General features: G+C 45.5%; 2 protein-coding genes across 9 annotated transcripts in view; one reads left to right on the forward strand and one right to left on the reverse strand.

Moving 5' to 3' along the window:
• angptl6 (angiopoietin like 6) overlaps positions 1–2,263 on the forward strand; it is a 107,765-nt gene extending 105,502 nt beyond the window's left edge. For 2 of the 3 annotated variants that reach the window (XM_062971333.1, XM_062971334.1), the window contains exons 6-7: positions 912–996; positions 1,129–2,263. In XM_062971333.1, the coding sequence (XP_062827403.1) occupies positions 912–996; positions 1,129–1,564 (521 nt within the window). In that variant the 3' untranslated portion in view covers positions 1,565–2,263. The remainder of the gene's footprint in view (positions 1–911; positions 997–1,128) is intronic. The other variant, XM_062971335.1, reaches the window with a different exon arrangement.
• Positions 1–23,028, reverse strand: part of shfl (shiftless antiviral inhibitor of ribosomal frameshifting) — a 44,040-nt gene extending 21,012 nt beyond the window's left edge. Inside the window, exons 1-3 of one of the 6 annotated variants that reach the window (XM_008119751.3) lie at positions 22,733–23,020; positions 8,305–8,455; positions 3,339–3,388 (exon numbers count right to left, since the gene is read on the reverse strand). In XM_008119751.3, coding sequence (XP_008117958.2) covers positions 3,339–3,388; positions 8,305–8,455; positions 22,733–22,762 — 231 coding nt within the window. In that variant the 5' untranslated portion in view covers positions 22,763–23,020. The other 5 variants (XM_016997055.2, XM_062971338.1, XM_062971340.1 and 2 more) reach the window with 5 other exon arrangements.
• Positions 23,029–23,596: the final 568 nt, after the last annotated feature.

Here is a 23,596-nt window from a genome sequence, read left to right on the forward strand (position 1 = left end):
ACCTCACGGGCCATCCAGTCCAACCCCCTGCAAGAAACAGGAAAATCTCATTCAAAGTACCCCCGACAGATGGCCATCCAGCCTCTGCTTAAAAGCCTCCACCACAGTCCGGGGCAGAGAGTTCCATTGCTGAACAGCTTTCACAGTGAGAAAGTTCTTCCTAATGTTCAGGTAGAATCTCCTTTCCTGTAGTTTGAAGCCATTGTTCCGCGTCCTAGTCTCCAGTGCAGCAGAAAACAAGCTTGCTCCCTCCTCCCTATGATTTCCCCTCACATATTTGTATATGGCTATCATGTCTCCTCTCAGCCTTCTCTTCTGCAGGCTAAACATGCCCAGCTCTTTAAGCCAGTCCTCATAGGGTTTGTTCTCCAGACCCTTGATCATTTTAGTTGCCCTCCTCTGGACGCTTTCCAGCTTGTCAACATCTCCCTTCAATTGCGGTGCCCAGAATTGGATACAGTATTCCAGGTGTGGTCTGACCAAGGCAGAATCTCTATTCTGCCTTGACTTCCCTGGATCTAGATGCTATACCCCTGTTTATGCAGGGAAGTGCTGCTACCCCTCTATTCTGCCTTGGTCAGGCCACACCTGGAATAGTTATCCTGGACTGGCAATGGGGAGTCAGTTAAAGAGAATGTATAAAAGGATAAGGTGCCGTCACAAGAATTGTAAAATTATGCTTTATATATGTTAACATCAATATTCAAGAAGATGACTATGTGATGCCTTTTTATGTATATATGCACCAGAACTCAATTTTAAACAACACTATGTAACACAGTTTTTGTTCTGTGGTTATAAATGTCATTTTCTAATTGGTTCTATCATAAAAACATGGGAAAAATTTATTAAACTGCAAAAATGTTGTTTTTGAGGGAAATCCCACAGCACATTTTGCTATTCTTTTTCAGTTAATAGCTCATCGAGTCTCAACCAATTTAACAGTTTATGGCAGCCACAAAAACGAAATTTCTGGAGTAGAACAACCATTTCAAAGTAAGTACAATACAATTAAACAGCAAATAACACTTTCAAACCAGGAACAGAAAATTTTTCAAATATTGTTACATATTGTAATATGATTAAAAGCTTGTATAAAAATGAACCCAAAAATATTTGCAATGACAGGTCATCCATCAATCAACGTGTTATGATTGAGCCTCATGGCTCTGCTACTGGCAGACGTGGGCGTAAGACTCCTCGAGAGTCAGATACTCTCGAGGAGCGAGAAAGAAAGAGGCTGCGAGATATCTTTGCAGAACCATCTGACGAAGAGTCTTTTGAGGGGTTTACGGAGAGAATGGAGGAAGAGCTGGTTAGCTCAGAAGAGGATGAGATGGATTGGACTCGGGTAAGGGAGGAATTGGGTGCCACTGGCAATGATGGGATGGAAGATGATTGGGGACCTTCAGGACTAGACCCATGGACAAGCTGGAGGGATGGGACGGGATCCACAGCTGGGGATGCTGTGGGGCGTAGTCAGAGGTGTTCCAGTTCTGATGAGGAAAGTGATGAGGAAACGCCCGGGTTAAGGAGAACAGCTGATAGTGATGAGGAATTGTAACTGGCATAAAATGGGGCTTGGGAGCAATAGCAAATTGCGTTGGGCAAGGTAATCTGGACAAACGCTTGGGATCTGTGTGGGACGTTTTCCTGAAGACGGGTGTGTTTCGTGTGCTGATTACGTAAGTTGTTTTGGAATTTGGGTTCAGACGGCGGGAGGAATTGTGTGGGCTTTTGTTTGTGCAAACCTCTGCTTAATCTCAATAGCTTTGACCTTCCGTCGTCTTCTTGACGGACGCCATCTGCTACTCTGGATTTACGGACTGAACTGACTACGGACTCGGATTCTCCTACTGGACTTGGGAAAACTGCAAACGTCTGCTTCTGCCTATCGACCTTCGGAAAGAACTGGGACTACTCTACTGCTTCAATCCTCGGCTGTTATGTTTGTATTGGAAATTGCCTGCTGTGTGTAGGAGTGACTTCTAAGTTACTCAAAACATAGTGCTGGCAGCAGAGAGGCATCTGCTGCCAATTAGTTACATTCTTTTGAACTCTTTGTTTCCCAGCTTCTGTTTTGTTTGTTCCCAAGCTGAAGCAAGCTGTTTTGATTTTACCCGGATTAAACTCCGGTTTAATCCGGTTTATCTTTTGAACGTTTTTCTTGCCCCTTTTTGCTTTTTGAGGCTAATGTTGCCTAGCCCTTGTCTTTTACGGGCATTTTGAGTTCTGTAAATCCAATAAACTCTGTTATCTTTGATCTTGTGGCGTTCTGTCCTTGACACAACGTGATATTGATCTATTGTGCCATGGTGATTTTTTCCTATTGTGAGAAGAATTTTCCTCCCTTTGACTCTCATGGTGTGTGTGAAAAAAATAGCAACCATAATAGTGTTAGCCTTTCTAAATTGCCACATCAACACTGAGTCACAGCATACCAATACTTCATGGTCCCTCAAACTGTTGGGGGACCAGACTATAGTTTGGGGGGGGGGAAAACAAATGAATTCCAATGCACACAGCTTATTTGTTGTGCAAAAAAAAATAATCCCACGAAACAATACAATATTTAAAATGGAGAACAATTTTAACCAACATAGATTTACCAGTATTTCAATGTGAAGCGTGGGCCTGCTTTTGGGTGATAAGATAGTCAGGTTAATTGGGACTGTTCTTGTTGTTGTGTGCCTTCCAATCTTTTCAGACTTAGGACCACTCTGAAGTCTAAAGTTTAGGGCGGGGGCTGGGGAAATGACTTTGGAAGGCCACATCCAATCTGCAGGGCTTAGTTTGGGGACCTATGCTATACAGCAATACATGAAAAGGGTATTGTTGGATTGCAATTGCCATCAACTCTTCCTGGCAGAATCAAAAGTGAGAGATCATGGCAGTTTTTTTGTTTTTTTTCGTGTCAGGAGCAACCTGAGTTGCTTCTGGTGTGAGAGAATTGGCCGTCTGCAAGGACGTTGCCCAGGGGACACCCGGATGTTTTGATGTTTTACCATCCTTGTCGGAGGCTTCTCTCATGTCCCCGCATGGAGGTGGGATTCGAACCTAGCAGCCTTCAGGTCAGCAACCCAATCTTCAAGTCACAAGGCTTTTATTCCCTAGGCCACCAGAGGCAGCCGAATGGCAGCTGAAGACCAAGAACCGGATGACCCCTTCTTCCTCATGCTATATTAATGGTCTGCTAGTCCTGATTCCAGAGCCAATTATATTCAGTTCTATTCTTTTCCTCCCTTCTGTCTCCATGCATACATTTTACAAGTTGCTGCCAGTTGCTCATCTATTTCCCCAGCTATGAACCTTCACCAGCTAAACAATGCTATCATTACCTGAGCCACAGGATCATTGCCGAGTCTCCCTCTGCCTTCTGGGTCCATGTCTGCAGAACAAAAAGGCAAGTTAGAAGAAAAAAAAAACCCCGCATGACAAATGAGAAGATACAGACTTCTAGAGTCTCTGATGAATCCAAGATGAAACCATTCCAGTATATCTTTTAGATAACTTATCATGAGTAAGAATGCTTCCAGACAAGGATTTATGGTGGAATCACTATGGTCATCCCCTCACATTTTACAGCAGGGTCCATAGAAAATAAATAACATATATCCTTATGTATATGTCAAAGGCATGTTTGGTGGTCATGATTATGGATTTTGATATGATCTGTGTCTCTGCCAGCACCATTATCCTATCCAGATATTCAAAAAGGCCGGAAGTAGTACAGCAGCAGAGAGAATAGAGTACTTACTTTTACTTACTTAGGCGATCCTTCGTAGGCCGAGGATGATGGTCCTCAGTTTCTGGTGCCTTGGGGGTGTGCGGCTGAAGTGACCTATTCTTGATCCGCATGTTCTCCTGCAGTGAGGACATCAGTTTCCAGGTCCCGGTCAGGGTTGGCTTGACACTCCTTCCTCTTGGCACATTTCTCCCTTAAGCCCTCCATTCGAACTCCGCAGCGCTGCTGGTCACAGCTGACCTCCAATTAGAGCGCTCAAGGGCCAGGGCTTCCCAGTTCTCAGTGTCTATGCCACAGTTTTTAAGGTCGGCTTTAAGCCCATCTTTAAATTTTCCTGCCCACCAACATTACGTTTTCCATTCTTGAGTTGGGAGTAGAGTAACTGCTTTGGGAGATAGTGATCGGGCATTCGGATAACGTGGCCAGTCCAGCGGAGTTGATGGCGTAGAAGCATTGCTTCAATGCTGGTGGTCTTTGCTTCTTCCAGCACGCTGGCATTTGTCTGCCTGTCTTCCCAAGAGATTTGCAGGATTTTTCTGAGGCAGCGCTGACGGAAATGCTCCAGGAGTTGAGTGTGACGTTTGTAGACCGTCCACCTTTCGCAGGCGTATAGCAGGGTTGGGAGGACAATGGCTTTATAAACATGCACCTTGGTATCTTTACGGATATCCCGATCACCAAACACTCTCTGCCTCATTTGGAAAAAATGCTGCACTCGCAGAGCTCAGTCGGTGTTGTATTTCAGTGTCAATGTTGACTTTTGTGGAGAGGTGGCTGCCAGGGTAGCCAAAATGGTCAATGTTTTCTCATGTTTCACCATTAAGCTGCATTCCTGGCATTGAAGAGGGATTAGCTGGTGCCTATTGGAAGAGCACTTTGGCTTTCTCAATGTTCAATGCTTCTCGTATGCTTCTGCAAAGGTGTTTAGAGTGGCTTGTAGGTCTTCTTCTTAACGTGCATAGACTACGTTGTCATCGGCATATTGGAGTTCTATAATAGATGTTGTGGTGACCTTGGTTTTGGCTCTCAGTCTGGTGAGGTTAAATAGCTTGCCATCTGTCCGATAGATGATTTCCACTCCGGTGGGAAGCTTCCCATCAACAAGGTGAGGTATCATAGCGATGAAGATGGAAAATAAGGTTGGGGCAATGACACATCCCTGCTTGATTCCACCTTAAATGGGTCACTTTGGGAGCCATTGCTGTCCAAGACTGCTTCCATCATGTCATCATGGAGGAGCTGCAGGATGTTCACAAATTTGTCAAGGCACCTGATTTTTTGGAGGATGGTCCAGAGAACACTGCGATTCACTGTGTCAAATGCCTTTGCAAGGTCAATGAATGCCATGTACAGAGGTTGATTTTGTTCCCTGCATTTTTCTTGGAGCTGTCGTGCAGTGAAGATCATGTCCACTGTTCCTCTGGAGGGGCAAAAGCCATTCTGGGATTCTGGGAGGGTGTCTTCTGAGACAGGAAGAAGGCGGTTTGCAAGGATTCTTGCGAGGATTTTCCCAGCAGAGGTTAGAAGGGAGATACCACGACAGTTTCTACAGTCTGTTTTTTCCCTTTTCTTGAAAAGGGTGATGATGGTGGCATCCTTGAAGTCTGCTGAGATTTTCTCGGCCACCCACACTTTTTCAATGAGCTGGTGGAGTTGTTGTATCAGCTTGGGTCCACCCTCTTTGAAGATTTCAGCAGGGATCCCATCAGGTCCGTTTGCTTTATTATTTTTTTGTTGGCTGATAGCATTGCTGACTTCTCCCAAACTAGACAGTGCTGCAAGCTCATCCCTGGTTTGTTGTTGCGTGATTTGTGAGAGGGCCTCTTCGGCCACATTGGAGCTGCGATTCAGAAGGTTCTGGTAGTGCTCTTTCCAACGTAGTGCAATTGATGTTTTGTCCTTATTTATTTATTTATTTATTTATTTCCATCATTTCTATCCCGTCCTTCAGAAGTTTGGTTCCATCTGATGAGCGTAGAGGCTGTATGCCATGGTTTCTTGGTCCATAAATGATCTTTATGGCTTTGAAAAATCCCTGAGCATCATGGGTATCTGCAAAGTGTTGGATTTTTTCAGCCTTCTTTGTCCACCTGATGTTCTTAAGTTCTTTGATCCTTCTTTGGACCTGAGCTTTTGTACTAGCACAGATCTTTTTCTTAGCAGCACAGTTGGTGTCTCTCTGCCATGTTTGGAAGGCTTTCCTTTTGTTATCAACTGTTGGGTCTCTTTGTCATTGTCCAGCCAGTCTTGATGTTTCTTAGTTTGGTATCCAATGGTTTCTTCGCAGGCTGTGATGATGGAGGTCTTCAGTTTGTTCCAATGTTCCTCAACATTTTTGGCATGTTCTACGGGTAGATGATCCTTGAGTGTTGTTTGGAGAAGAGCTCATCTGGAGGGGTCCTGAAGGGCTTGGGTGTTTATTTTGTGCCTTATTTTTCTTCCTTGGAGTCTGCGTTTGGGGGCAATCTTGATAGCCACAGCGGATCGGATTAACCGGTGGTCTGTCCAGCAGTCATCAGCACCTGTCATGGCTCTTGTGAGAAGCACATTGCGGTGGTCTCTAGCATGTGTAATTACATAGTCCAAGAGGTGCCAGTATTTTGACTGGGGGTGCTTCCATGATGTCTTGAGCTTGTTTTTCTGGCGGAAGTGCATGTTGGTGATAACAAGTTTGTGTTCTCCACATTTGGTAAGAAGCAATGTCATTCGAGTTGCTGTTTCCGACCCCGTCTTTTCCTATGATCCCTGGCCACAGGTTGAAGTCCCGTCCGACTCTTGAATTAAAATCCCCCAGGAGGAAGATTTTGTCCTGCATAGGTATCTCTGATAGGACGGTGCCCAGCTGACAATAAAAAAATTCCTTGATGTCTTTGTCAGCATCTAGTGTTGGTGCATAGGCACTTATGATAGTTGCCTGTTGGTTTTTGGCAAGGTTAATTTGGAGGGTTGAGAGTCGTTTCTTAATGCCAGTGGGTGCTTCAGTCAGGTGCTTTACCAGGTCATTTCTGATAGCAAAGCCAACTCCGTGTATGCTTCGCTCTGCTTCAGGTAGTCCCTTCCAGAAGAAGGTGTAGCCTCCTTTTTCTTCCTTTAGTTGTCCCTCTCCTGCTCTCCGGGTCTCCTGAAGGGCTGCTATGTTGATGTTAAAGCATCCCAGCTCCCTTGCAATGATAGCAGTCCTGCGTCCAGGGCGTTCATTTGTCAGTGTTATCCAACAGTGTCCGTACGTTCCATGTTCCAAAGTTAATTTTTCTTTTTTGGCTGCAGAGTGGTGACCTCTCTGAACGCAGCAGTCCAGTCAGGGATAAGGGAGGCAGACTATGTTTAGGGCACCTTTTCTAGCCCCTTCCCCGTGTGGGGTGAGCAGAGCGGATCCTAAAAAGGGCTGCTCAGTCATGGATACAGCTGCTGGACTACTCAACTGCCTTGGACCTTGAGGTAGAACAACTGAGTCCATATCCACCGCCCATGTGCCAGTCTGTGACTAGGGGCTTCCAGATTTTACAGTCCTGCCCCCGTCACCACTCGCTGATCGCCATGGGACTTTTGTTGGTTTGTTTTTATTTTTCTTGGAAGACGCCTGGGCATGAATTTTTTTAATGTGTGGAGATTGGTGCATGGTTGGTCAACACTGGGACCTCACTCTGTGAAGACTGTGTGTAGAGAAGTGGAAATGACATACTAATGTGGCAACCATTTCCAAGAAAAGAGTGTGAAATTAAGAAGTCTGAGAAAAGACATCCTTGATATTTTTCTTTCTAGAACAATGGTTCCCAATCTTTGGTCTTGCAGGTGTTTTGGACTTCAGCTCCCACAGTTCCTAATGCTGGTAATCTGGCAGTCTGGGAGTTGAAGTTCAAAACAACTGGAGGCCCAAAGGTTGGGAACCACTGCTTTGTATTGCAGAGACACTGCTGACTTCTCCCAAACTAGACTATAAGTAGATAAATTCAACAGAAGAAGCCATAGCCCAAGCTTTTAAGGCTGGAACAGGGCAGTTAATGATCATCGACCTTGGATGTCACCCATCAATAGAATTACCATAATGCTTTTCATTCTCCTTCATCCTAGTCTATATGGATTATTCTGCATTTACCTAGAGCTAAGAAACATTATTTATTTGCAGGTTTGCCTGGTTTAAATCAGGTTGGAGTAAACCATGGCTTGGAGTAAACCAAATAACTTTAAAAAAAACACTCTTAGGCATTAAATATGATTTATCATACTTTCTAATGTATAACATGCAATAAGAAGGATTTATTTTCCCATTATGACATTAATACAGAACAAAAACAAAAACCAGTTTAAACCATCACCACCACTTTTGTTTGTTTTTTAATTGGTTATTTCTCAATTCTTTCTTATTTGGATTACAAACCCCATAATCTGTCAGTGTAAAATCTACAAATTCCATAATCTGGAAGCAACAGTCTAAATCAGCCAACTTTTCCAAGATGCTCTGATCATGCTACTCTACCTCTTATGGTGTTGACTCTCTACCTATGGACACTTATCCCTCCTCCCATTCAGGACAGAAGAAGTAACTACATGCCAAAGACCTGGCTCATCGTCCAATTCATCTTTACAGAGGATGATGCGCTTGCAGGCGAGGTCATGGTTGTTGCTGAATTGCCGCATCAGCACCACAGCATCTGGGATGTCCACTTTCCCATGAAACTTCTCTCGTAGTCGGCGGACACTTTTCTCAAGCTGAGATCAGAAGAATTAAAAAACAAAACCAAGAATCAGTCAAATCTCTTCTCTTTGCCAGACAAGGATTCTAATGGGAAGTTAAAAATAATAAAAGAGAAAGGGGAGAGGAGGTGAAAATGTAATCTAGCAGCACATTTAAGACTGTTTTTATTACAGAATGATCTTAAATAGAAATCCACTTCTTGCCCTTGCTTTGCAACCTTCTAGATCATATCATATTCTATCCCATTTCCACAAGTCTGCCAATATGCTTGATATCTTGGATATAGAGGGGGAGCATAACTTCCCTGGAATAGCGTCTAGATCCAGGGAAGTTATGCTCCCCCTCTATTCTGCCTTGGTCAGACCACACCTGGAATACTGTGTCCAATTTTGGGCACCACAGTTGAAGGGAGATGTTGACAAGCTGGAAAGCGTCCAGAGGAGGGCGACTAAAATGATTAAGGGTCTGGAGAACAAGCCCTATGAGGAGCGGCTTAAAGAGCTGGGCATGTTTAGCCTGCAGAAGAGAAGGCTGAGAGGAGACATGATAGCCATGTACAAATATGTGAAGGGAAGTCATAAGGAAGAGGGAGCAAGCTTGTTTTCTGCTGCCCTGCAGACTAGGACACGGAACAATGGCTTCAAACTACAGGAAAGGAGATTCCACCTGAACATCAGGAAGAACTTCCTCACTGTGAGAGCTGTTCGACAGTGGAACTCTCTCCCCGGGGCCGTGGTGGAGGCTCCTTCCTTGGAGGCTTTTAAGCAGAGGCTGGATGGCCATCTGTCGGGGGTGCTTTGAATGCGATTTCCTGCTTCTTAGCAGGGGGTTGGACTAGATGGCCCATGTGGTCTCTTCCAACTCTACTATTCTATGATTCTATGATTCTATGATTCTATGATTCTATGATATCACTATGTTCTGCATCTGAAGATGTGGGTTCATATCCATGAAACCTCATGATAAAATAATTACCAGCTAGTCATAAAGCCAACACTACATTCTTCTCCCCCTTCAGCTTTTTATGCTGCAAGAAATTAATGGGACTACTTTGAAAACTATTCAGACTTCCATATTTGATGGTTTAACTTTTGAAGATTTGATTATTGGTGCATTTAATTAATATAATCTTTACAGGGATTTCCAGCTCCATCAGTGTGACTTTATAATCAACTTCCACACAGAGAGATGCTGGAGGACCTAGAGAGGTATCCTCTCAGGTTAAAAAAAATATAGTGTTTTTACGCGTACTCAACTTTTACAAGGACTTCACCTCCCTCAGCTCCCACAAAGGTGGAGGAGCTATTGTAGTGGTACCGTAATGCTGTACATCTGAAGTGAGAAGATCTATGTGGTTGTTGATCTAATCCAAGATGCATTTATTTTACAACTAGCTTGGGTACCTGACATTGGCCGGGTTATTTGAACAAGTCTTTTTTTTTTTTACAAAATGCATAAGGTTGTGGGTGAACTACAACACACATCATGCCAAGTTAACCCCCTGAAACTCCATCAGTACTTTGTCATGTTGAGAAAGTTTGCTCTAGATGCATCATTGGTGAGGTCTGTGTGCTCTCTGGCTGTAGGGTAAACTACAACTCCCACTATGGTGAGTCAGTCTCCTCAAACCCCTATGGTAGGTTCAATTAGCCATGGGGGTTCTGTCTGCCAAGTTTGGTCCCAGTGATCACAGTGTCTCTGGATGTAGATGAACTAAAACTTCCAGAAATGAACATCAGTTCCCCTCAAACTCCTGCAGTATGTTCAGTTAGTCATGGGAATTCTGTCTGCCAAGTTTGGTCCCAGTGTATTGTCAGTAGTGATCACAGTGTCTCCAGATTTTAGTTTTCTGGAACAAAAACTTCCAGAAATGAACATCAGTTCCCCTCAAACCCGTCCAGTATGTTCATGGGGGTTCTGTGCACCAAGTTTGATTCAGGTCTGTCATTGGTGGAGGCAAGTTTTTCTGGTTGTAGGTGAACTACAATTCCCAAAACTCTAGGCCAATCTCTCCCAAACCCCTCCAGTAATCAAATTTGGACATATCAGGTATGTTTGGTCCAGATCCATTGGCTTTTGGGTTCACAGTGCTCTTTGGATGCAGGTGAACTATAAACTCCCCCAAATCAAAAAATTTCCCCCAAAGGCCTCCAGTATATTTTGACGGTCATGGGGGTCCTGTGTACCAAGCTTGGTCCAATTCCCTTTTTGATAGGGTTTAGAGTACTCTTTGATTTCAGGTGGTGTCACATTAGAAAACGTTGACCATTTCCGCTACCTTGGCAGCCACCTCTCACCTGTATGCCTGCGAAACATCTACAGACGTCACACCAAACTCCTGGAGCGTTTCCATCAGCGTTGCCTCAGGAAAATCCTGAGGTCAGCTGTGACTAGCAGTGCTGTGGAGTTCGAAGAGGCACGAATGGAGGGCTTAAAGGAGAAACGTGCCAAGAGGAAGGAGCGTCAAGCCAACCCTGACCGAGACCGCCTTCCACCTGGAAACCGATGTCCTCATTGCGGGAGAACATGCAGATCAAGAATAGGTCTCTTCAGTCACCTGCGGACACACCCCCAAGACCCTATAACTGGAGGACCATCATCCTCGGCCTACGAGGGATCGCATAAGTAAGTAAGTAAATCCCAGTACCTACAACTCCCCCCAAAACCCACCAGTATTCAAATTTGGGAATATCAGGTGTGTGTGCTAAGTTTGGTCCAGATCCATCATTGTTTGGGTTCACAATGCTCTCTGGATGTAAGTGAACTACAACTCCAATAAATCCACCCAAAGACCACAACTATTTTTTGTTGGTCATGAGGGTTCTGTGGGCCAAGTAGTTGCAGGTCCATCACTGGTGGTGTTCAGAGTGCTCTTTGATTGCAGGTGAACTATACATCGCAGTACTTACAACTCCTACAAGTCAAGATGAATTCCTCCCAGACCTCTCTGTCAGAACCCTGCTACTAGAGCCTGGATGTGGCTCTGAGTTTCAGGGTCACTGACATTGATAAGACACCTGCGGCTCAGGACTCGGAGAAGAAACGGCCGCTGGACTTGGCGGGGAATTTGCGCGGGGTTTTGCTGAGCGGGAAGAGACTTTTCAAATGAGGGGGAGGGTATATAAAGGATGGTTGGCCGGAGCCTCCCATTCTTGGCTTTTTTGATATTCATGTTTCCTACAGTAAAAGTTTCTGGTGATATCACAGAGAGTCTCGTGTGTTCATTCAGGAGCGGCTGTGGTGAGCTGACACTAAGCCAAGAATACGGACACCATCCCGCTGTAGCGGTGAGGTGTAACATGCAAGTGGAGGATGAAGAGCTCTTGGGCGCAGGAGGAGGAAGGTCGGAAAGGGCCACTCCCGAGCCGGACGCTGAGTTCCACCAGCTGGCGGCCCTGGCGTCATCCACCGCTTATGCCCAGCCAAATGGGGTAACCCAGAGGCGTGGAGTGGTGCGGGGAGACAGCACCGGAGGAGAGGAAGGTTCACCTTCCCCAGGCCCACAAAGGATGGTGTTTCTGGAGGAGAGGATGTCGGCGATGGAGACCACCCTGGCAGTGATGTCGAGGGCGATGGAGCGCCTGGCGTTTTTGGCGGAGCCAGAGAGAGGAAGGGAACTTCGGGCTGGCTCAATGTGGGACGTGAGCGTGGGAAGCAGCCAGGGCTTTGCAGACCTCCCAGCACCGAAGGGAAGGGAAATGCGAAAGGAGCCCGGCGCCCGGCCCAAGACCCAAACAAGCCTGACGCGGGTGGAGGAGAGTGACGACGAAGGGGAAAAACCTCCGAGAATCCCAGCTACGCTCCCAGCTGAGACCCTGGTGCCCCTGGCGAATGCCGGGCGTGGCACAGGGCCAAGAGAAGCAGCAGCGGGGCCCACTGGTCCGCAAGGGGGCTTGCGACGGGCGGAGAATTGGGGATTGCCACCACAGGGACCCCTACCGAGACGAGAGGAACTAAGGATCGAGTTTGGGGGAGAGTCCTCTGAACTGGATTTTTTCCTGACCACGGTGAGGGGCTATATGGAGGACAATGCTCACACTTTTAGAACGGAATCCAGCCGGATACGGGCCATTGGTGCAGTGTTGAAGAGGGGAGCGGCCAGCTGGTACGTTCAGCTGCACGCGCGGCGCGACCCATGTCTGGGGTCACTCCGACGTTTTATGGGGGCCCTGGAGACCCGTTTCCGAGATCCACTGGAGCAGATCCGGGCGAGGGAGAAGTTGAAGACCGTCTCCCAGGGGCAGAGGTCGGTATCTGAGTATGCGGAGGAGTTCCAATGCCTCGCCGAAAAGGTGCCGGAATGGTCTGCAGTAACAAAGATAGAACTCTTCAAAGAGGGTCTCAGGCGGGAGATCCTCTCCTGGGCGGTGCATCGTGATGAGCCTGATACACTGCGCGGATGGATTCAGCTGGCGGGGCGCGTCGAGACATCGCTGGCCCAGGCGAGGAGGCACCGAGGAGGGCTACAGCAGCGGCCGCAGATGAAAGAGGGGAGCCGGAAGGAGGGATCAACCCCAGCCGGGAGGAGAACGGAGCCGACAGGGAACGTGAGCGCCAGCAGGAGTGGCTGCTTCGTGTGCGGCCGGTTGGGCCACAGGGCTGCCGAGTGCTGGCAGAGAAAAGGGGAAGGCGGAGGCCAGCCCAAACCAAGAGCCGTGGCAGGAAAACGCGCCGAGGAAGAACCACCGATGAGGCACCACTCGGGGGGGTTGGTAAGTCAGGACAAAGCTATGATAGTGATCCCCATTCAGCTTGAAAATGGCAGCAAACAAGCAACCTGCAAAGCATTTGTGGATTGTGGATGTTCCAGGAACATCATCTCCCCTGAATTAGCCGAGGGATTGGGATGCGAAAGAACGAACCTAGAATCCCCAATAGCTTTTTCGCAGTTGGACGGATCCACAGCATCGGGATCGTTAGCTAAGTACAGTGCCGAAGATGTAAAGTGTAAGATAGGGAGTTGGGAAGGAAAGGTGTCATTTGTGATATCACAAATAGCCAGCTATAATGTTATACTAGGCATGCCGTGGCTGGGGCAGGCCAACCCGCAAATCAACTGGGAGGATAAGAGCATGATCTTCAGGATGAATTTGGAAGAAGGGAGCCAGGAAGTTGAGAGGGAGCCAGGGAAAAGGGGGGGAGGAAGACTCTATCAGAATAGCAGAACTGGCAGATAAATTACCCCCAGAGTATCGGGATTTTGTGGACGTGTTTGATGAGAAGGAAGCAGACAATTTCCCACCGAAGCGGAGAGTTGAAGTGAAAATAGAGCTAGTCCCAGGAGCAGAGCTTCCCAAGGCAAAAATATACCCGATGTCAGCTAGGGAAAAGGAGGAACTGAGAAAATACATTGATAAAAACCTAGCGAGGGGTTTCATAGAGCCTTCAAATTCCCCTCTAGGGGCGCCTGTGTTGTTCAGGCGGAAAAAGGACCAAACGCTGAGGCTCTGCATCGACTACAGGGGCCTAAATGCAATCAGTACTGTAAATAAATACCCCCTACCCTTAGTGAAGGACTTGATCGCCCAGTTATCGGAAGGACAGATATTCACTAAATTGGACTTAATTGAGGCCTACCATAAATTGCAGATCAAACCAGAGGACAGGTGGAAGACGGCCTTCTCCTGCGCATTCGGATTATTCAATTATCGTGTGCTCCCCTTCGGTTTGTGCGGGGGAGGGGCCGCGTTCATGCAATTAATCAACGAAGTATTGCATCCATTGTTGTACAAGGGAGTCTTTATTTTTTTAGATGACATATTGATAATATCTCGAACTAAGGAGCAACACGTAGAACTAGTCAGGGAAGTCCTACAAAAGTTGAGGGAAGCGAAACTGTATGCGAAGCTTGCCAAGTGCGAGTTCAATAAAGACCAGATAGACTTTCTGGGGTATAGGATTTCCTCCCAGGGAGTGGCAATGGACCCTGCGAAGGTGGAAGACGTGAGGGGGTGGGAAGCCCCCAAAACACGGAAGCAGCTGCAATCCTTCCTAGGGTTCGCAAACTTCTATAGAACATTTATCAAGGACTTTGCGCGCCTCACTTTGCCATTAACGGATTTGTTAAAAACTAAAGGCAGGGGAGAAACAGCCAAAGTGAAGGCCCCAGGGGCCAAACTGACATGGACAATAGAATGCCAGGAAGCTTTCGAAGCCCTTAAAAAGCGTTTTACTGAGGAACCTGTCCTACAGCACCCTGATATGTCTAAGGCCTTTGTACTACATTGCGATGCGTCAGACCGGGCATATGGGGCAGTTCTGCTGCAGAAAGACGAGGGGGGGAACCTGAAACCATGTGGCTATCTGTCAAAAAAGTTTAGCGATACAGAAAAAAACTGGCCGATTTGGGAGAGAGAAGCCTTAGCAATTCTAAAAGCACTAGAGTGCTGGAGACACTTTCTGGAAGGAAGTGGAACACCGTTTGAGGTGTGGACTGATCATAGAAATTTACAGTATCTAAGATCCCCTCGTAAACTATCAGCGAAGCAAATTAGATGGGCCCAATATTTCAGCCGTTTTGATTTCAGACTCAGATTCTTCCAGGGGAAACATAACATACTCGCTGACGCTCTCTCTCGGATGCCTCAGCACGGGGGAGGAATTCAGGAATCTGAAGGGAGCCTGTTCTTAGATAAGCAGTGGGGCCTGGCAGTACTAACTCGAGCACAAGCGGCCAAAGAAAACAAACGTACTGCCATTTCCACGGGGGGAGGAGAAATATGGGAGGAAGAGTTGAAGCGAGCGTATGGAATGGACAAATGGTTACAAACTAACAAAGAAAAGGGAGAATTGTGTGGGGATTTGGTGTTTGTAAATAAGAAATTGTATATTCCTGAATGTTTAAGACGAGAAATGTTAAGGAAGTGCCACGATAACAAGGGTGCGGGTCATCTAGGCCCCACCAGGACTATTAAACTGTTGGCCAAACAATGCTGGTGGCCCGGAATGAGGAAAGACGCCAGGGGGTACGTCACGCAGTGCGAATTATGTGCAGAGGGAAAAACACCACCGGGGAAGCCCCAGGGGCTATTGCAGAAGGTGGTGGAGCCCATGAGGCCATGGGAATGCGTGGCCATGGATTTTGTAGGCGAACTACCCCCCAGCAGAGGCCACAGATACATTTGGACAATATTGGACCTATTCTCAAAACAGGCACACTTTGTGGCCCTGCCAAAACTCCCCTCAGCTGAAAAACTTGCTGATTTGTATGTGAAGCATGTATATCGCCTACATGGGTGTCCCGACAAAATAATTAGCGACCGGGGAGTCCAATTTACTGCAAAATTTTGGGGAAAATTCTTACAGCTGTTAGGAGCAGAAAGGAACCTGAGCTCGGCTTTTCATCCCGCAACCAACGGGGGAGTCGAACGCACCCAACAAACACTGTGCCAATTCTTGAGGATGTACACCAATTATAGACAGGATGATTGGGCGGACCTTCTACCGTTTGCTGAGATGGCTTTTAACGGGGCCGTACATTCGGCCACAGGTCGTGCCCCATTCGAAATAGTATACGGACAGGAGGTGGCACCTTTCCCCAGGCTACCCGAGTGGAAGGAAGGAGAGGCCCAGACCGACAAGGAATGGCCGGCCAAAATTAAGCAAGGGTGGCAGACCGTGGTGGAGGCATTGCGGGAAACACAAAAGAAGTACAAGCTCTTTGCAGATCGTAGGCGCCGGGAGGGGGACAAATTGGGCGAAGGGGATCTGGTTTGGCTGAGCACAAAAAACCTGAAATTGGGGTTCCCATCAAAAAAATTGGCTCCACGCTATATAGGGCCGTTCAGGGTAGCAAAAAGAATAAACGAAGTGACCTATGAGCTGAGGCTACCCAAGGACCTAGGAAAGGTACACCCGGTATTCCATTGCAGCCTGTTAAAAAAGTATAAAGGAACTCTGGACAGCGGAGAACAATAGTTGTGTTTAATCTTTTCCTTCCAGGACGAAGGAGAGGAGGACGCCATGTCAGAACCCTGCTACTAGAGCCTGGATGTGGCTCTGAGTTTCAGGGTCACTGACATTGATAAGACACCTGCGGCTCAGGACTCGGAGAAGAAACGGCCGCTGGACTTGGCGGGGAATTTGCGCGGGGTTTTGCTGAGCGGGAAGAGACTTTTCAAATGAGGGGGAGGGTATATAAAGGATGGTTGGCCGGAGCCTCCCATTCTTGGCTTTTTTGATGTTCATGTTTCCTACAGTAAAAGTTTCTGGTGATATCACAGAGAGTCTCGTGTGTTCATTCAGGAGCGGCTGTGGTGAGCTGACACCTCTCCAGTATTTTGAGTTGGTCATGGGGGTTCTGTGTGTCAAATGTGGTCCAGGTCCATTGTCAGCGGGGGTTAAAATGCTGTCTTGATGCAGGGTGAACTATAACTTCCATCATGGTGAGTCAGTCCCTCATCTAGGATGAAATAGTCCCCATATGAAAGCCTTCACTTGGGTGGTGGGAAGTATGGTGTCTGTGGAGGACATTGGCAGGGCTCTTGGACATGTTTACGGCGCTCTCTATAACTTGCAATGTCATTGGAGGGAGGGCCATTGGATTCTCCCGTGTAGTGGGAGCTATAGCTATTTGTGGAAGTGGGAGCTTGTCTGTGTAAGTGGACACCCCAGCTACACATACATACATATTTTCACTTTTATTGTGTGTATAGAGGTGAGAAAATGTTAATCCAATTACCGTATATACTCAAGTATAAGCCGACTCGAATATAAGCCGAGGCACCTAATTTTACCACAAAAAACTGGGATAACTTATTGACTCGAGTATAAGCCGAGGGTGAGAAATGCAGCAGCTATGGGTAAATTTCAAAATAAAAATAGATACCAATAAAATTTCATTAATCGAGGCATCAGTAGGTCAAATGTTTTTTAATATTTACGGTATTTCAAAGAAAAACAATAAACTAGCTCTATAAGTCAAAAACTAGGGGCAATAAAAACAATATGGTATCAAAAATAACATAATAATAATAATAATAATAATAATAATAATAACAACAACAACAACAACAACAACAACAAAAACTTCATTTGGATCCCACCCTATCTCCCCATGGGGACTCAGGCCAGCTTCCAACATAGTAACAGGCAAACATTAAATGCTTATATAAACAATGCAGAGCTAGATATAGATCTATAGATACTAATTTCACATATGCATTTCCCCCTGAAACATTTGCAAATCCCCTCTGTGTGTGTGCTTTTCCCTCCTGTAATATAGGTAGGTAAGAATATATTCATATCTATCCAGACATCTCTCTTTATATAGATATTTGCAGAGACTTGCAAACATATGAGAATAAATTCATATATAAAATTAATGTATATAGATAGATACACATATAAAAGTACATAGAGATGGCAAAAGCTTGCAAGGGGTTAATCTGTAGGAGAGTTTAACAAATATTTTAAGGGAAAATGCTTTCATAAGATTAATGAATATATATTTTTCTTCTTCCTGACTTGCAAGAGTGTTCCTCTTTTCAAAACATTTCCTTGATTAAGAGCGGGAGGCTTTGGAAAAGTAAACACACTGATAAGGGGAGAAGAGAGAAATAGATCAACATATTGCAAGCAATAGCCTGCAGGCTCCTTGACCTGATTATAAGCCGGGGGAGGCTTTTTCAGCTCATAAATAAGGGCTGAAAAACTCAGCTTATCTTTGAGTATATACGGTACTCATTTTCATCTGCAAAGCCATCACAAAACGCTTTGCTGTGTGAGAGGATAGAAAATATGCTCATACAACACCTAGAGAAACAACTCTTCCTTTGACAGTGCTACTGGAATAACATCCTTCACCTCACATTAGTGCAGGTAGGAATGCTGGACAGGTTTTCTACCACATATTATTCTGTCTATAACAGAGAGCTAACCTTATTTGAGATGATCAGCATACCTTGTTAATGGGATATAACCACCTGAAACACCTGCCTTTCCAAACATGCACATTCAACAAAAGATAAACAAAGCAGTGTTCTGGTTTAGGCATCATGTCAAAATACGGAAAATAAAACCTAACTGTAGCATAAAACAATAAAATATGGTTTGCAAAAAACCAAAACTAAACTAAAACAAAACCAGAGACCAGAAACCATCTTCATGAGGTTTGATGTAATACTCTGGAGTGAGATAGGTTGTGTCTCATTTATTTGAAATGCTTTGACGTTTTATGTATATATTTTTTAATAATTTAGGACATAACATCAGAAAGTAAAGGTTTCTCCAACTCAGTCATCATTGTGGATGATTTTGGATTTTGAACTTTTTAGAATTCCAGATGAAAAGGTCAATTTGTATAATATGAGAGTTGCGTATCCACAGATTTCCCATGGCGGGTTCTGGAACAAAACCCCAGTAGATATACCTAGACCCCACTGTACTTACTTACTTAGGCAATGGCCCTCCAAGTGTAGTTTCTTGGCGGTGGGTACGGAGGTGACTGTGGAGTCTTATTTTTCACCCGCATGTTCTTCCGCAGTGAGGACATTTGTTTCCAGATGGAAGGTGGTCCTGGTCAGGGTTGACTTGACACGTCTTCCTCTTGGCACATTTCTCCCTTTTGCCCTCCGTTTGTGCCTCTTCGAATTCCACTGCACAGCTGGTTACAGCTGACATCGTTAGAGCACTCAAGGGCCAGAGCTTCCCAGTTCTCAGTGTCTATGCCACAGTTGTTGAGGTTAGCTTTAAGCCCATCTTTAAATTTCTTTTCCTGTCTTAGAACAGGAAACAGAATATTAGAACATTCTGTTTTCTATTATTGAGTTGGGAGTACAGTAACTGCTTTGGGAGACAGTGATCGGACATTCGGACAACGCAGCCAGTCCAACGGAGTTGATGGCATAGGAACATCGCTTCAATGCCGGTGGTCTTTGCTTCTTCCAGCACACTGACATTTGTCTGCCTGTCTTCCTGAGGGATTTGCAGGAATTTTCGGAGGCAACACTGGTGGAGTCATTCCAAGAGTTGAGTGTCACATCTGTAAAACCATCCACATTTCAGGGTTGGGAGGACAATAGCTTTACAAACAAGCACCTTGGTATCCCTACGGATGTCCTGATCCTCAAACGCTCTCTGCTTCATTCGGAAGAATGCCGCACTCACAAAGCTCAGACGGTGTTGTATTTCAGTGTCAATGTTGACTTTTGTGGAGAGGTGGCTGCCAAAGTAGCAGAAATGGTCAATATTTTCTAATGTTACACAATTAAGCTGTATCTCTGGCATTGCAGAGGGATTGGCTGGAGCCTGCTGGAAGAGCACATTGGTTTTCTCGATGTTCAATGAGAAACCGAGCTTCTCGTATGCTTCTACAAAGGTGTATAGAGTGGCTTGTATGTTTTCTTCTGAATACGCACAGACAACATTATCATCAGTTTTATAACCAATGTTGTTGTGACCTTGATTTTGGCTTTCAATCTGCTGAGGTTAAATAGCTTGCCATCTGTCCGATATATTTTGTATTTTGAACTTTTTAAGAGTTCCAGATGAAAAGGTCAATCTGTATATAATGAGTCTTGCGTATCCACAGATTTTGGTATCCATGGGGGGTTCTGGAACAAAATCCCAGTGGATATGCCTAGACCCCACTGTAATTGCATTCATGAAAATGATGACCTCTAGACGTCTTAAGAACTGCAATGACATTTCTTTCACACCTCTAGTCTTTGCAAATATGACTGCAAAGGACAGCAGACATCTGGAAGAAATCTAATGGAAGTAGATAGATAGATTATAAAGAACCTCAAATGGATTTTGCCAGCTCCTATCACTTGGCAACAAGTCCTGTTAGTAAACAAGGATCATTTATGAGTTCTAGATTGCATTAGAATTCCACATCGGCATCTCTCCGTACCTTTGTCCCTAGCCCTACAGTTTGCTCAAGATAAACATTGACAGTGAGAGTAACATTAAATACACAGCAGAAGAGGAAAAGAGCAGAATGCTGGGGCAGCAGGCCTTTCATATTACAGAATTTAATATACTCATATATAGGTCATACAAACACAACTCTCATCCAGTCCAATCCCTGTGTTACTGTGAAGATTAAAACTAGAGGAAGAATTATGAACTATCTTGAACATTCCCAAGGGGTTTATTGCAAGATAAACAGAATATTAGAACAATAAAGAAATAAGCTTCTTTTTTTGAACTGATTGACATGTTACATTTTTATAGTGGGCCCTCGATATCCGCTGGGGTTGGGTTCCAGGAACACTCCCCCCACCCCCACCCCCAGATACCAAATTCTATGGATGTCCATATTCCATTATATACAGTGGCATAGCATTATACATAATGGGGCTATTCCACAGCATGGAACCTGTTTGTGTCATTGAGCTGCATTCACTCCACAATGTAGACACACTCCTAGATGCCAAGCTTGGGAATGTTACAAGAGAGATGTTGACAAATTGGAATGTATCAGAGGAAGGCGACTAAAATGATCAAGCACTATGAGAAGCGGCTTAAAGAGCTGAGCAAGTTTAGCCTGTAAAAGAGTAGGCTGAGAGGAGACATGATATAAGTACAGTAGAGTCTCACTTATCCAAGCCTCGCTTATCCAAGCCATTTTTGTAGTCAATGTTTTCAATATATCATGATACTTTGGTGCTAATTTCATAAATACAGTAATTACAACATGACATTACTGCGTATTGAACTACTTTTTCTGTCAAATTTGTTGTATAACATGATGTTTTGGTGCTTAATTTGTAAAATCACAACCCAATTTGATGTTTAATAGGCTTTTCCTTAATCCCTCCTTATTATCCAAGATTTTCGCTTATCCAAGCTTCTGCCGGCCCGGTTAGCTTGGATAAGTGAGACTCTACTGTATGTGAGGGGAAAGTCATAGGGAGGAGGGAGCAAGCTTCTTTTCTGCTGCCCTGGAGACTAGGGTGTGGAACAATGGCTACAAATTACAGGAAAGGAGATTCCACCTGAACATCAGGAAGAACTTCCTCACTGTGAGAGAGAGCTGTTCAGCAGTGTGGTTGAGCCTCCTTCTTTGGAGGCTTTGAAACAGAGACTGGATGGCCAACTGTTGGGGTGCTTTGAATGCAATTTTCCTGCTTCTTGGCAGGGGGTTGGACTGGATGGCCCACAAGGTCTATTTCAATTCTATGATTCTTATTATTATTGGTGGCAAATGCTAGCTAGAAGAATCTTTGATCTCATCCAGCAGAGTGACCCCCTGACTGTTGAGGATTTTGGATGGATGTGACTCTTCTAGATTCTGGCTATCAGGATTGTTGAGCTGAGTTGCATCTTTCTTGTAAAACAAATGCAGTTTGACCCCCATTTGAACTGTCATGGCTCAATGCTATCTAATCCTGGGATCTGTAGTTTGGTGAGGCAGCAGAATTCTTTGGCAGAGGTTAAATGCCTTGCAAAACTACAACTCCCAGGATTCTACAGCATTGAGCCAGGACTGTTAAAGTGGGATCAAACTGCATTCATTCCACAGGATAGATGCACTTGACCAGCTGGTCTGTACATCCGTGCTATGGGGACTTTTTGCTGATCTTCCTGGATTTTAAGTGTAGCACTCATTGAAATTTATTAAATGTGATGAAGTGATTAGTACCGAACTTGCCCACCTCTGGCTAGTACTAGTCTCAAGCGTCTGTCTCCCAGCTTGCTAATGACCTCCCTTCTTAATTTTCTCTGGGTACATCTACACTGTAGAATGAATGCAGTTTAACACCACTTGAATGGCTGTGGCTCAGTGCTTTGGCATCCTGGGAGCTGTAGTTTTACAAGGTCTTGATACTTCTCTGCCCAAGAGGGCTGGTCCTGCCACAAACTACAACCCCAGAATTCATTCTGACACCAGTTGAACCGCCCCCAGTGTTCTGGGACTCTGGGAGCTGTAGTTTTACAAAGTCTTGAGTCTTCTTTGCCCAAGAGGGCTGGTCTTGCCACAAATTACAACCCCAGGATTTATTCTGACACCAATTGAGCTACCACCAGTGTTCTGGGACGCTGGGAGCTGTAATTTTACAAGGTCTTGAGCCTTCTTTGTCCAAGTGGGCTGGTCTTTCCACAAACTACAACCCCAGGATTTATTCTGACAACAATTGAGCTGCCATCAGTGTTCTGGGACACTGGGAGCTGTAGTTTTACAAGGTTTTGAGCCTTCTTTGTCCAAGAGGGCTGGGGCACCCCATAGCTGGGAGCCATGGCAGTTTGAAGTGGGGTGAAAGTGCATGAATCCTGTACACTCTCCTTTCCCGCGTTCCCTTAAGCGCCTCTCTTACTGGAGGCCCTGAAAGGAGGTGGCCACTCACCTCCACCTCCTCTTGCCGGGAGTGGTCCATAATGGCTGGCGAGGAGGAGACCACCGACCCTGGACGCAGAGAAGCCGCTCTGCTGGCGCCTCGGCGTTCGCTTGGAGTCTGGCAGCAACAGGGGCGGGGCGGAGGCCACGGAAAACCCGGCCAGGCTGGTATCAGTTTCGTTTTCGTTTCCTGGGAGTTACGCCTCAGTGAATGTTTAAGCTTTGCTGTATTGTTTACTACAGATATGCTTCTGCAGTCCAGCGCTGAAAGCTTGTGTTTTTCTATCCCTCCTTACAATCGCAGTGCTGCTAAAAACAAACAAACCCTCCAGCTACATGACATGGAAGAACAAGGAGCTGGGGAGGTAAAAAAAAAAAAGGATTTGGAAAAAACAGTTTGCTTCTCAGAGGCATTGTTAACTGAGGTCCCATCTACACTGTCCATTTACTGCAGTTCAGAGCTAACTTTAAGTTTTTAGACAACAAACGCCCACAAAAACAAGCCTTTAGTGCACATCAGTGCTCTGTGGTTTACGTAATCCCCATCCGGATGTTAAGAAAATTAAGTGAAATACATTATGTTGTCGAAGGCTTTCATGGCCAGGATCACAGGGTTGTATGTTTTCCAGGCTGTATGGCCATGTTCTAGAAGTATTCTCTCCTGACGTTTCGCCCACATCTATGGCAGGCATCCTCAGAGGTTGTGAGGTATGGAGAAACTAAGCAAGGACGTTTTATATATATCTGTAGAAAGTCCAGGGTGAGAGAAGAAGCTATTCAATGAAGCTATTCAATGCTAATCATGGTGATTAACTACAACATTCACATTGGCCTCCAACTGACAAAGAGTTCTTCTCTCACCCTGGACTTTCCA

Source organism: Anolis carolinensis, chromosome 2 (assembly GCF_035594765.1).
Source record: "Anolis carolinensis isolate JA03-04 chromosome 2, rAnoCar3.1.pri, whole genome shotgun sequence".
Lineage (NCBI taxonomy): Eukaryota > Metazoa > Chordata > Lepidosauria > Squamata > Dactyloidae > Anolis > Anolis carolinensis.